The following is a 14,960-nucleotide window of genomic DNA, read 5'->3' as shown; positions in this document are numbered from 1 at the left end:
TTTCATTTGACACTATTTTACCCTTTTATATATTTGTGTTTTCCAATTTTCATCCTCATTGCCATTGTTACGTTTTGTGACTAAAACACGGACAAAAGAAAAACACGGAAGACCAGGATAAACAAGTATTCTTTGTTTATGCTTTAAGTGAGGTGCGCACACATGACATGGTGGCGTAATGACGTATGTCATTCACATACTTCTACATTTAAACCATAATGAATTATGAGAACAACAAAGAATGCTCAAACAATATATGTACAATATTAATCAAATATTACTGAAGTATTAAATACACAACAGGTATAAATGTCAAATACTTGAGCACATAGCTTTAAGGTGAGAGGAGCAGAGTTCAAAGGAGACCCACAGGACAAGTTTTTGCCCAGAGAGGGGTGGTTGTTTCAAATGTGCTGGCAGGAGTGGTGATTGTGGAGACAGACACAACAGAGGCGTTTAGATACCATGACTATGCAAAGATAAGAGGGATATGGTTCATTTGCAGGTTTAATGGATTAGTTTAATTTGGCATCATGTTCAGCAGAGGCATAATGAGCCAAAGGACTTGTTCCTGTGGCATACTGTTCTTTATTTTATCTTCTGTATTATATAAATGCGATTATGAAGAAAGCATGGCAGCGCCTCTACTTCTTTAGAAATTTGCGAAGATTCAGCATGACATCTAAAATGTTGACAGACTTCTATAGATGTGTGATGGAGAGTATATTGGCTGGCTGCATCACAGCCTGGTACGGAAACACCAATGCCTTCAAGCAGAAAACCCTACAAGACAAAGTGGATATGGCCCATTCCATTATGGGTAAAAGCCCTACCCACTATTGGGCACATCTGCACAGAGCATTGTCACAGGAAAGCAGCATCCATCATCAGACCACAACCCTGGTCATGCTCTCTTCTCACTGCTGTCATCAGGAAGAAGGTACAGGTTTCCCCCTCCCCCCCACCAGGTTCAGGAACAGTTATTACCCCTCAATCATCAGGCTGTTGAACCAGAGGAGATAACTTCACTTGCCTCATCTCTGAACTGTTCCCACAATCTATGGACTCACTTTCAGGGACTCTTCATCTCACGTACTTGATATTTATTGCTTATTTCTTTTGCACACTGTCTGCCCTATTGGTGCAGTCTTTCATTGATTCCATTATAGTTATTGGATTTATTGAGTATGCCTGCAAGAAAATGAATCTCAGGGTTGTATATAATGACATATACTTTGATAATAAATGTACTTTGAACATAGCAATTTATGCATACTTAATGTTGCTAATTGCCCATCCATTAAAACCAGACATTTTTATATCAAACTTTTATGAAGCATTTCTCAGAGAGTGATCAAGTGGCTTGAAAGAAGAACATGTCAGTTAAACTGGCTGTTTACTAGATGAATCAACAAAGAGTGAATTTGAATAGTCTCAATGAGGCAAAAACCATAACTCCTAGGAAATAACATAAGAAGTTTTAGATGTTCATGGAATTAAAGTTGCCATGTGTTATTTTTCAACATTTAGTTACTTAGTTTATGTAAAGCAACTATATATTTATTTTAATAAAGCAATTGTTTTTAACGGCAGTCAAATGACCTTGATAACTGTAATATTACTTCGTCTTACATAAGGTCCACTGCAGGCAAGAAGCCCTTTCAGCCCAACAGATACATTCTAATATTTGTACAAACTTCTTTCCACCACATTTCATCCATTTCCAAAAATAGATGACTCCTTTCTTACTTGCTTTCTCATTAACTGGAATTGTGCCGGTCGCTCTCTGCACTAGTGATTTCCATTTTGCACCCACTCATTGGAAAATTAAGATTCTATTTAGTTTGCAATCAGATTATTGGATTTATTAGTAATTATTTTTACACTTTTAGTTCTTGTCTCTCTCATGATAATGACAGCGGCTGATTTTCATTTACTGCCTTTAACATAACAAAACATCTCAAGGTGCTTCAGAACAATATTGTTAAACAAGGTTGAAATCATCCTCAAAGTGATATCAGGGTAAATATCAACAAGCTTAGATAAAGAAATAGATTTTATTCAGTGTGTTAAAGAGAGTTAGAGAGACAGACATTTAAGGAAAAAAATTGCAGGACTTGGGTTCAGGCAAGCTGAAGGCACAGTTATCAGCAATGGAGTGATTAAAATCAGAGTTGAACTGGAGAAGTGCATATAGCTTTGAGAGTTTGAGGCAGAAATGAGTTTGCAGAGACTGGAAGAGCAGAGTAAGGATTTGAAACAGGTATCCGAACACATCCATTTATTGGATGCTCAAAAACCAGGCCAATAGATGAAGAAAACAGTTTGTAGCTCAAACAAATGTTTGAGGGAAAGAATTTATAATTTAATTAATAAATTTAGGAGACCCTGTGGAGCAGACTGGTTATTTTTAACTAAGATTCTTAAGTTTACTGTTGGCATCTTTATAAATTTGTGCTTAATTATATGTGTGTTTAAAGAAACGAGATACTATTTTGTGTGCCATAACCTTATGAACATTATCATTCTGGATTCATTTTATATAAATAGATCTTAGCATATAACAAATTACTGCTTACAATTTAATAACTTGGAGAAAAAAGTTATGAAAAAGTTTTTAAAGCACAGTTTCAATGCTTTATTTATGAGTTCCACTTGTGTTGGATGTATTCCACATTGTGACATTTATTCATAATGCCAAGTATGTTGCTTTGCTACAGAATAACAAAACTATACTCAGGAACCAGAAGTTCCTTCCCCTTCAAGTATTAATTGAATCTTTTATCTCATAAAAAAACTACATTGAAATTGAGTTGTGATATTCAGATTTCAGGACAGTTATCAAGCAAAAAAGTGTGCTTGATAGTTGTGGATTTGGATTTATTTTAAACTTGTACCTTATTTGAATGATGATCCTAAGATAGTTCTTTTCTTTAACAGTCAATATCAAACTATTTTGTTATGAGGTTCAAAGTTTGATGCCATCTGGCTTGTTGCCTGGTTTCAAGACATCTTCTTTTATCAGTTATTGCCTTCTTCAGCTTTTCAATGCCAACAATTGCCCAATCCTTTTGCCTTTCTTACTCTCAAGAAATCCCAAACTCAGCACATAATCATCTTCCTTCAGTCATCTTGCCAATTTTCACATCTGCATCTCTTGTTTTCCCACACCCAACTGTAACCTCATCAGGAATTTTTAAAGTCAGTTTTTGGAACGGCACTTACTGTATGCAAGAGGAAAGTACTTATGTCTTGACTTGAGTTTCAGCAAAAGTGACAAGGATTGGGTCTTATTTTTCATAGGGTACGCAGCCTCTGTCCTGCTAATGTAGCCACAACATTTATAAAACTCGTTCAGCTGAACTTTAGTTAGTAGTGACCCCTTGGATATCAATGGCATTTAAGACATTTCTATGAAAACAAACATAGCTAGATTTTGAAGTGAGCTATGAAGAAGAAGTGGGTATAAATATAGGTAAGATAAGCAATTGGATAGAGCAGGGTAACTGAAGTATAAAGTAATTTGTTCAAATTAGGTATGAAAAATAAGAGCAAGTTGTTTTTTAATTGAGAAATGTTGGTATTTTTTTAAAAAAAAATTAATTAAATTTTTAAGAGAATTACATACAATGAATAGAATAATAAAGTAATGAAAATTAATATTAGCCCTCCCCCTCCCCTTAACCCTTCCCCCCTTAACATCCCTGTCTAAAAAAAAAAGAAAAAAGAGGGAAAAAAAGAAGAAAGAAAGAAAGAAGAATTGCCTGGATATTGGAGGATCCCCACATGCATCATGGAGTTCAAAATAACTTTAGTATATATCTTTATTTTTTCCCCAAATAACTAATAATTTTATCTTCAAAGGACCTATATATTTAATCCTATCTTTTGTAGATAGAAGTGCCAAATTTTCAAAAATATATCATATTCATTTCTTAAATTATAAGTAATTTTTTCAAGTGGAATGCAGCTATATATTTCATTATTCCAACGGTCCATAGTTAAATATGAATCTGATTTCCACGTCACTGCAATAGCTTCTTTGGCTACTGCCGATGCAATTTTTATAAATTTTTTCTACTATTTATTCAATTTAGGTTTCGGTATTATCCCTTCAATATCGCCTAATAAAAATAATGTTGGGCTATGTGGAAGTTGTATTCCAATAATTTGTTCCAGTAAAAGTCTTAGATTTATCCAAAAAGGTTGAATTTAAAAACAAGACCAAGTAGAGTGTAAAAGAGTATCGATTTCTTGATTATATCGGAAACATTGGTCAGATAAATTTGGGTTTAATCTATTTATTTTTTGTGGTGTAATATATAATTGATGTAAAAAATTGTATTGTACTAATCTAAGTTGGACATTTATTGTATTTGTCATTCTATCAAGACATAGTCTTGACCAATTTTTTTCATCAATTTTAATATTCAAATCAGTTTCCCATTTTTGTCTTGACTTATGAATTCCTGGTTTAATTGTCTGTTTTTGAATCAAATTATACATACATACAGAGGCGACTGTACTTCCTAAGAAGGTTGGCGTCATTCAATGTCTGTGGTGAGATGCTGAAGATGTTCTATAGGTCAGTTGTGGAGAGCGCCCTCTTCTTTGTGGTGACATGTTGGGGAGGAAGCATTAAGAAGAGGGACGCCTCACGTCTTAATAAGCTGGTAAGGAAGGCGGGCTCTGTCGTGGGCAAAGTACTGGAGAGTTTAACATCGGTAGCTGAGCGAAGGGCGCTGAGTAGGCTACGGTCAATTATGGATAACTCTGAACATCCTCTACATAGCACCATCCAGAGACAGAGAAGCAGTTTCAGCGACAGGTTACTATCGATGCAATGCTCCTCAGACAGGATGAAGAGGTCAATACTCCCCAATGCCATTAGGCTTTACAATTCTACCGCCAGGACTTAAGAACTTTTTAAAAGCTATTATTATTGCTTTTGAGATAGTGATTTAGATGCATATCATATTTTTTACTGAGTTAAGTATTGTATGTAATTAGTTTTGCTACAACAAGTGTATGGGACATTGGAAAAAAGTTGGAATTTCCCCATGGGGATGAATAAAGTATCTATCTATCTATCTAAGATGTAAATTTTTTAATTTTTCCTTTTTGAATTAAAGTTTCTATTTCATTAGGTTTTGGCATTAACATTGTTTGACCCAGTTTATCTCTTAAATGGGCCTTTAATTGAAAATAACAGAAAAGAGTGTTAGTTGATATTTTATATTTATTCTTTAATTGATCAAACGACATCAATATACCTCCTTCAAAACAGTCACCTATATATCTGATCCCTTTTTGAAACCAGTTATTTAAAAGTTGATTATCCATCGTAAAAGGAATAAGTCTATTTTGAATTAGGGTTCTCTTTGCTAATAAAGATTTCTTTATCTCATCATCCACATTTACCTTATTCCATAAATCGATCAAATGTTTTAATATAAGAGATTCTTTCTTTTCCCGTATCCATTTGGATTCCCATTTATATATAAAATCTTCTGGTATATTTTCTCCTATCTTATCTAACTCTATTCTAATCCATGCCGGTTTTTCTTCATCAAAAAAAGATGCAATAAATCTAAATTGATTTGCTTTATAATAATTCTTAAAATTTGGGAGTTGTAACCCTCCTAGGTCAAATTTACATGTCAATTTTTCCAACGATATTCTTGACATCTTACCTTTCCAAAGAAACTTCCTCACACATTTATTCAACTCTTGAAAAACCTTCTGGGGCAGTTGTATTGGTAATGTTTGGAATAAATATTTTAATCTGGGAAATATATTCATTTTTACAGCATTAACTCTACCTACTAATGTTATTGGTAACATCATCCATTTATCAAGATCTTCTATTTTTTTCAATAATGGCAAATAATTTAATTTATATAAATTCTTTATATCATTATCGACTCTTATACCTAAATATTTTATACCATTTGTCGGCCATCTAAATTGAGTTACTAATCGACATTGACTATAATCTCCTTTAGTAAGGGGTAGAATTTCACTTTTATCCCAGTTTACTTTATACCCTGATATTTTCCCATATTCTTCCAATCTGAAAGATAATTTATGCAATGAATGTAATGGGTTTGTTAAGTAAATCAGAACATAATCAGCAAATAAATTAATCTTATATTCCTCCTGGTTAACTCTGAAGCCCACAATGTCTGGATCCGTTCTAATTAATTCAGCTAATGGTTCTATCGCCAATACAAATAGGGCAGGTGATAATGGACAGCCTTGTCTGGTTGACCTTGTTAACTGGAATGATGATGAAATTTGACCATTTGTCAATACTTTAGCTTTGGGACTAGTATTTAAGGTTTTAATCCATTTTATAAAATATTTTCCTAACCCATATTTTTCCAATACCTTAAATAAGAAGTCCCATTCCAATCTATCAAAAATGCTTTTTCTGCATCCAAAGCAACTGCCACACTTATTTCTTCCTTCTTTTGTGCCAGATGAATTATGCTAAGTAACCGAGTTACATTATCCGCCAATTGTCTACTTTTAATAAAGCCTGTTTGATCCATATGTATTAATTTTGGTAAATATTTAGATAATCTATTAGATAAAATTTTTGCTATTATTTTATAATCTGTATTCAACAAAGAAATAGGCCTATATGACGTTGGTTTTAAAGGATCTGTATCTTTTTTTGGCAATACTATTAGGATCGCTGTTGAAAAAGATTGTGGAAGTTTATGTGTTCTTTCCGCTTGATATATTAACTCCATAAAGGGAGGGATTAATAAATCTTCAAATTTTTTATAAAATTCAGGTGGAAAACCTCTTCTCCTGGAGATTTATTACTCTGAAGTGATCCTAAAGCTTCTTCAACCTCTTTTAATGTAAAGGGTATATAATATCTAATCCTTTCTGTTCTTCCGAATTCAATTTTGGAACAGTTACTTGTGATAAAAAAATTTCTATCTCAGCAACCTCATTTTGTGATTCTGATTGATATAATTCAGAGTAAAATTTTTTTAAAGTTTCATTAATTTCTAAAGGTTTATAAGTAATTTTATTTGCACTTGTTCTAATTGCATTTATTGTTTTGGAAGCTTGCTCGGTTTTCAACTGCCAAGCAAGAATCTTGTGTGATCTTTCACCTAATTCGTAATATCTCTGTTTAGTTCTCATAATTACTTTTTCTGTTTGATATGTCTGGAGTGTATTATATTGTAGCTTCTTATTAACAAGTTGTCTTCGTTTTTCTTCTGTCATATATCTTTGGGATTCTTTTTCTAATTTTGTAATCTCTTTTTCTAATTGATCTATTTCTACCATATATTCCTTCTTAATTTTAGTAGTATAACTTATTATCTGACCCCTCAAATATGCTTTCATCACTTCCCATAATATAAATTTATCATCAACTGAATATGAGTTTGTATCCAAAAAAAAATTGATCTGTTTTTTCATAAAATCACAAAAATCTTGATGTTTTAATAAAATTGAATTAAATCTCCATCTGTAAATCAATTCCTCTTTATCCATCATTATCATTGTCATTATCAAGGGGGAATGATCTGACAGTATTCTCGCTTTATATTCTACACTTTTCACTCTATCCTGAATATTAATTGATAATAGGAAAAAATCAATCCTTGAATAAGTTTTATGTCCATTTGAATAAAATGAATAATCTCTTTCTCTTGGATTAATTCTTCTCCATATATCAATCAAATTTAAGTCTTTTATCAATGATAAAGTTAGCTTTATTACTTTTGATTTTGTAATAGCCTTAGTTGACCTATCTAGAACTGGGTCTAAACAAAAGTTAAAATCTCCACCTATTAATATTTTATCATGTGCGTCGGCCAAATTCAAAAAAACTTCTTGTATGAATTTTGCATCATTTTCATTTGGTGCATAAATGTTCACAAGAGTCCATAATTCCAAAAAGATTTGACAATGTATAATCACATATCTCCCCACAGAATCAATTAGTACATTTTGTATTTTAATTGGTAAGGTTTTATTAACCAAAATTGCAACTCCCCTTGACTTTGAATTAAATGAAGCTGCAATAACACTTCCAACCCAATCTCTCTTTAATTTCTGATGTTCTGTCTCTGTTAAATGTGTTTCCTGCAAAAAAGCTATATCTCCTTTCATTTTCTTAATATATGTTAAAACTCTTTTTCTTTTCACAGGTCCATTAAGCCCATTAACATTAAAACTTAAAAAATTGAGTAAATTAGTCATTCATAATACCTTGGGGAATCTCTTTAAAATTCTCCATGTTGCTATGTGTCTCCCCCCCCCCCCCCAATCATCCAGGCAAAAAAAGAAAAATAGAAGAAAGATAGATAGTAAAGAAAAAAATAACAAAATACCCTCCCCCCACTAATGTTGTGAATGAATAGAAATACAACATTACTCCCCTCCGTTTTATGGGTCATGGCAATCGCCATGATTACACACTTGAATCCCGCAGCGATCGATCAGAAGCTCCTCCAGCTCCCCCGTAACAAAAAATATATATATGTGAAGAAGAAAAAAAATTAATATCTCTAATCCCAATTAATATTCCTCAATTTTTTATCTTGTTCCCCTTCTATCATATAAAGTATATTTGTATATTCTTCTACTCATAAATGTCCATCAAATCCGATCCCTTTCTCAGTCTTCATCTTTAATCCATTTCATTTCCATAATTTACCGCATCTCGCAAATATTAGGAAGTTCTTGTACAAATTCCTCTGCTTTCTGATGATCAGTAAAAAATCTTTTTTCTTCATCATCCAAAAAAATTACCAGTGTTGCTGGGTAGCAGAATATAAATTTATAACCCTTTTCCCATAAGATTTTTTTCACTGAATTAAATTCCTTCCACCTCTTCAAAAGGTCGTAACTTATATCAGGATAAAAAAGAACTCCTTTCCCTTCTATCATCAATGGCCCATTTCTCCTTCTGGCACCTTGAGCAGCTGCCTTCAAGATCTTTTCTTTATCTTGATATCTTAAACATTTTATCAAGATTGATTGTGGATTTTGATCTTGTTGGGGCTTTGGTCTTAAAGCTCTATGAGCCCTTTCAATTTCAATTAACTGACTTCCCTCTTCCATTTCCAAGATTTCTGGAATCCATTTTTGAAAGAATTTTATTGAATCTTCTCCCTCTATACCTTCTTTAAGACCAACAATCTTAATATTTTTTCGTCTGCTGAAATTTTCGAGCACATCTACTTTTTCCAACAACCGTTTTCTTTCTGATGTTCAAGCAAGGATATTATCTTCCATCTTATCCATTCTTTCAGTATTGTCTCCCATTTTTTCTTCCAACTTTTTAACTTTCTTGTCCATTTTCTTTTGTTTTTCCAACACCTTATCAAGCGTAATCTTCATATTTCTAATATCTTTTTTTATTACTTTTAATTCATACATTATTTGTATCAGGACTTCTCTTATGTCTCCAGAAAGCTTTTCACATTTAATTTCCTCCTGTTCTTCTTCTTCTTCATCTGTGTTTTCCAGAGAGTCTGATTCTATTTCCGATTCACTTTCATTTTCACTTACAGTCGCAGTCGGAACTTGTAGTTTTGTTTGCACCTGTTTGTACATACTAGTTTCTTCACGCATGTGCAGCTCCCGCTGTTTCTTCTTAGAGACTGTTGATGTTGTCGCAGCCTCCTGCCCTGCACCATCAGAGACAACATGTACTTCGCTGGGAAGAGATCCAACTTGAGTACGAGGCTCCGTCAAAACGGCCGGGCCTCTTTCCCCACCAACTCGCGCTGTCTTCAAAGTAGTAATTCTCTTCTGTTTCTGTTTAGGAGGCATATCTAAAGGTAGTCCTGAATTGTTTATAAGTAGTTTCTAGAAGGTATTTATTAACTTTTCTTCACTTAAACTTTGTTTTATTGGTTTTTACGGCAGAGCTGGAGTTCCACGTCTCGATCCTACGTCATCACATGATGTCCCTGAGAAATGTTGGTATTCAAAGAGATGTGAATGTCCATTTACACATATCAAAGTTGCATACAGGAGAGCAAAAAAATGGCAAACAAATGGAATGTTATTTTTAAAATAAAATTTAATTTCTAATTTCATATTTTAGAAGCAGAGTACAGTGTAGCCATGGTTAATGTAACTAAGAATTTCTATCTTGAGAAGGCTTTCTGCAATCAGAACATTGCTGTGGCTATCCCTCGAGGTCGAGGATGCTGGTCTTTGTTCAGATTCCACAGAGCGAAGACACCTGTGTGTGTATTTGTTTAACGTGTACTTGATGTTGCACTCCAAGAAGCACACGATACTTCACAAATCAACCAACCGATTCCAGTGGCATGGAAACCATGATGATTGGAGCTGATGGATTTGTTGCAGCCTTCATCCGCCTTCACAGCCATTGAGTTTGAAGTAACTTCATCTGCCTGTTCCACCATTGAGGTCATGGTTGGGTTGTTCTTTGTCAGAAACCTCACGCTCGACCTTACTGCCATGGGTGACCCTACCAGAAGCATAGCTCCAGACATCATCACTCTCGGGATCTCAGGACCACACAAGCTTCTCCACCACGACAAGGTGACAATCCACGGAGAAGAATCAGAACTTATTTGTGTATTGGATTCAGTTTTGGTCACCTTACTTTGAGGAAATCCAAATAAATTTCACTACACTGATACCTAAGAAGCAAGGATTGCACTTTGATATGATACTGAATGGATAAAGCCAATATCCTCCGAAGTTTAAATAAATAATTGGTCATCTCTTCAAAACAGATAATATTCTTAAGAGGTCTAACAGGATAAAGTTGCTCAAGGCTCTATAGACTTCTGTTTCAGAAGAGCTAATTGGCCATTTAAGAATAAATTTGTATTTTTGGAAGACACTGGATGCTCAGTTGTTTAAGGCATATAGTAGGTGAATAGAGAATCGAGAGATAATACAGGAAAATGAAGTTGAGGTAGAAGATTGGCCAAGATCTTTCTGCAAGCTTGAAAGGGATGAGTAACTACTCCTGATCCTACTACTTGTCTGTCCCAGATTCATAATGGTTAAGTGGGGTCATTTAAGCCACTAGACAGTTAAAGAGACTGGTACATTTCTATTATTCTTTAGTTTTATGCAGTGTGGACAAGAATTGTAACAGGTGCAAGTTCTGTCTATGAAGAGTAATAGCATGTGTAGTCAGGAACTCTCCATGGGGTTACTAGGCAATCTCCAATAATAGGAAATTATAGGATCCGTTTGTTTGGGACTCTTCTACTATATTATTGGTTTATTGTTCTTCATTCATTTAGGCTGCTCATGTAGTTTCATTGCATTCCTCAAGGTTTTCAGGATCTTCCTCATGGGCAACAGAGCCAAATTCTCTTGATACCTGGCTGGTTGCTCCTAGAGGCATTGCAGTTTCTTTTTAAGTGCTTATACTTGTTAGCCCAATATGGGCATGTGTTTCTACATGGATACATTTATTAAAGCTGTGACTTTTATTCGGGAGCTCAATTACCATTCTCATTCAAATGAAATTGCTTTTCAACATCAAGTTAAGGTAAGCAACATAAAAAGCAGTTGGTTAGAAAAGATGTCTGTCAATTCAAAGTGACTTTGAACTAAGTATGGGCCATATTTTCTTCTCAATTAATAATTTAACCAGAACTATTCTATTCTGTTACAGTTTAGAAGAAGAATTGGTGATGTATAAAAAAGACTTTGAGAGACTACCAAAAGCTGCAGTGAGTTTTTAAGCCTACAATTCAATCCCTTAAAATATCTGGATACAATTTTGTGTTTGGATCAGAATAATGAATCATTTTGTTCATCCACATATATCCACATACAAGTTTCCTCATATCAGGAGCACTCAGCTCTGGGTTACTCTGTTAATAAATAAGTTTAGCCATCTTAATTTGTTTACATTTGGTAAGCATACGCATCATTAACAAACAACAATGAACAGAAACATTATCATTTTGAAGTATTGCAGTATGGCATTATAGGTCCTATACAAATCCACTATGTTTTGCTCTGTTCTTGCTCTTTATCCAGCATTTATCCTGGAATATTGGATGTTATTCAAACTTTCAAATGCTCTTCTAACGCACATTTTATAAAAATGGTACACTGTAATATTCAAGTGAACCCAGTAAGTTTCAAAGAAAAGTGGTCAATAGAACCAGGAAAGCTTAAACTGAGTGCTGGAACTGCTGTGTGGTTGGGGAACATGGGTATTACCACAGTTTTACTTTTCTTGTTTTTACTGGCTTCACTGTGCACAGTTTTATGAACACATGTATATACCTGTTGGCTATCTGTCTATCCACCCTCTAGGGCCTCACTTTCTACATTCTTTTTAAACTTACCCAGTTAATATCTTAAACAAAATGAATTAAAAGTGTTTTCACGTATTAAGAGAAATGTTGAATTGTTCAGATAATCAATCAGTTCAGCACAACCTGTTGTGAGAGCTAGATTATTGGAATTTGCCTATATATAAAATAAAATGTTGGAAAATGCATGGTCATGCACTTTGGTAATAGAAATAAATGTGTGGGCTATTTTCTAAAGGGGGAGAATAATATGCAGAGGGACTTGGGAGTCCTTGTGCAGAACATCCTTAAGGTTAACTTGCAGGTTGTGTTGGTGGTGAGGAAGGCAAATGCCATATTAGCATTCATTTCAAGAGGTCGAGAATACAATAGCAAGGATGTGATGCTGAGGCTTTATAAGGCACTGGTGAGGCCTCACTTGAGTATTGTGAACAGTTTCGGCCTCTCATCGTAGAAAAGTTGTGCTGGCATTGAAGAGGGTCCAGAGGAAGTTCACAAGGATGATTCCAGGAATGAAAGGGTTATCAGATGAGGAACGTTTGATGGATCTGGATCTGTACCTACTAGAATTCAGAAGGATGGTGGGGGGGGGAGGTATCTCATTGAAACCTTTTGAATGTTGAAAGACCTAGACAGAGTAGATGTGGAAAGGATGTTTCCCATGGTGGGAGAGTCGAGGACAAAAGGGCACAGCCTCAGGATAGAGGGGCACCCTTTCAAAACAGAGATGTGGAGAAATTTCTTTAGCCAAAGAGTGGTGAATTTGTGGAATTTGTTGCCACATGCAGCTGTGGAGGCCAGGTTGTTCGGTGTGTTTAAGGCAGAGATTGATAGGTTCTTGATTGGACATGGCATCAAAGGTTACAGGGAGAAGGCCGGGAACTGGGGTTGAGGAGGAGATAGAATAAAAGGATCAACCGTGATTGAATGGCAGAGCAGACTCAATAGGCTAGATGGCCTAATTTTGGTCCTATGTCTTATGGTCTTATATGTCATCAGGCCACAGATCTGTCACTACTGAATGGCAGGACAGACAAGAGGGCCTAAACATCCTACTCCTATTTCAAAGTTCCTGCATTCCAAAACTAAAATTGGCAACAGTTCTCTGTAAGTAGTTCTGTATAATGGATGTACAATAAGTAATTTGCTAAATTTGTTAGAAAACATTTGCCAGTACTTAAGCTTATGTGAATATTTTTTAATGTTTAGTTTAGAAGATGCATCGATATGCCTATATTTTCAGAATGTCTAAAAGTATTCTGAAGCCTTCATTGTTTTTGATAATTTCTGAATGAAGAGGCTTAGCTCAATTTTTTCAGCTGTTTTGTGGATGTGGTTTGACCTTCTATGCCAATGTAATGACAATGAATGCCCTGCCACCATATAGGGCCATGCCATTTAGGGGTGGGGTGGCTTCAGAGAGCAAATACATAATATTGCATCAACAATAAATTACTGTACATTTCCTGTGGATCACCAGCAAGCTCATTTTGCCCATATGGGGAGAAAACAATGCACGGTACTTCAAACATCATTACAAAGTCTTTTTACTGTTTGCATGTTCCCTAATATCTCATGAAGACATGAACCTGCTGGTAATAAATAAATCTTCAACATCTGTATAGCTTTGTGAAGCTTACAGTTACCTTGTGCACATTAAATACTGGACTTTCCTTACTTTGTTAATTTATTTTTTATTTTTTATTTAGGATTTTGAAAAGAAGACTAAAGTACTAAAAGAGAATTGCATTGAATTAAAGCATGACATTAAACAGAGGAAACGGGAAATAAAATTGTCCAAGGAAGAACTGGAAACCAAACTTGAAGATGTGAAAAATGCACAAAAGGAGTTGGAAAAGAAAACAGAGAGTGAAGCCAATCTGAAGGTCAGAGAGATACAACCTGCTTTTTAAAATTGTTATGTTTCTTGCTTTTATTGGAATAATCGAGCATCCTCTGTCCTACTTATTGGTCCAGAATTTGAGATGAGTGGCCAGAGTATGAGGACAGTGTGTGGACAGAGCTATGGCCCTACTGTGTGACCAGGGCCAGGATTTGGTTTGAGGGCCACGTGTACAGCCAAAGGCAGAATTAGGATTCTGATCATCAGTTGTCTGGAATGTGGGTGGGTTTCCCTTCAGAGCTGGGTCTAGAATGTTTATTTATTTACAACTCCCTTTGAACTTAGAGTTCACTGGAAAGATTATTATACTATCTAGCAATATGTAAAAATCTGAAATAAAGTGCATCTGCATGAGTAACATCCAATTTTATAACTAACATCCACTGGTCCAAAAAATCCACTAATCTGACACTATTAAAGTTTAGATCAGTTTTACTGGAAAATCGAACTTCAGAATCATTAGGTTATCATGTGCATGTGGTGTCACTATATTAAAGTTTTCAGCTCACATTAAATGATAAATTTTATAACCATTTGAATTTGATACATTAGTTATTAGTAGTATTTATTTTAATTGTGTGATTTTTTTCTGTTCTAATTTTAATTTGGTGGAAAGGGATATGCATGCATTCTCACCACATCAGTCTAGGGCTGGATACTTCTATCTTTCTCCTAGAAAAGTCTTAATGTTTCAAAGAGGCATAATCAATGGAATCAACAGAGCAGTGATCAGTACCTTGTATTGAATAAAACTT

General features: G+C 34.7%; 1 protein-coding gene across 2 annotated transcripts in view; it reads left to right on the top strand.

The window, feature by feature from the left end:
* ccdc146 (coiled-coil domain containing 146) overlaps positions 1-14,960 on the top strand; it is a 106,869-nt gene that overhangs the window by 37,309 nt on the left and 54,600 nt on the right. For both annotated transcript variants that reach the window (XM_073066624.1, XM_073066625.1), the window contains exons 5-6: positions 11,651-11,708; positions 14,012-14,188. In XM_073066624.1, coding sequence (XP_072922725.1) covers positions 11,651-11,708; positions 14,012-14,188 — 235 coding nt within the window. The remainder of the gene's footprint in view (positions 1-11,650; positions 11,709-14,011; positions 14,189-14,960) is intronic.

The sequence above is a fragment of the Hemitrygon akajei genome, chromosome 14 (assembly GCF_048418815.1).
Source record: "Hemitrygon akajei chromosome 14, sHemAka1.3, whole genome shotgun sequence".
Classification (NCBI taxonomy): domain Eukaryota; kingdom Metazoa; phylum Chordata; class Chondrichthyes; order Myliobatiformes; family Dasyatidae; genus Hemitrygon; species Hemitrygon akajei.
This window is presented reverse-complemented; position numbering and strand designations above follow the sequence as displayed.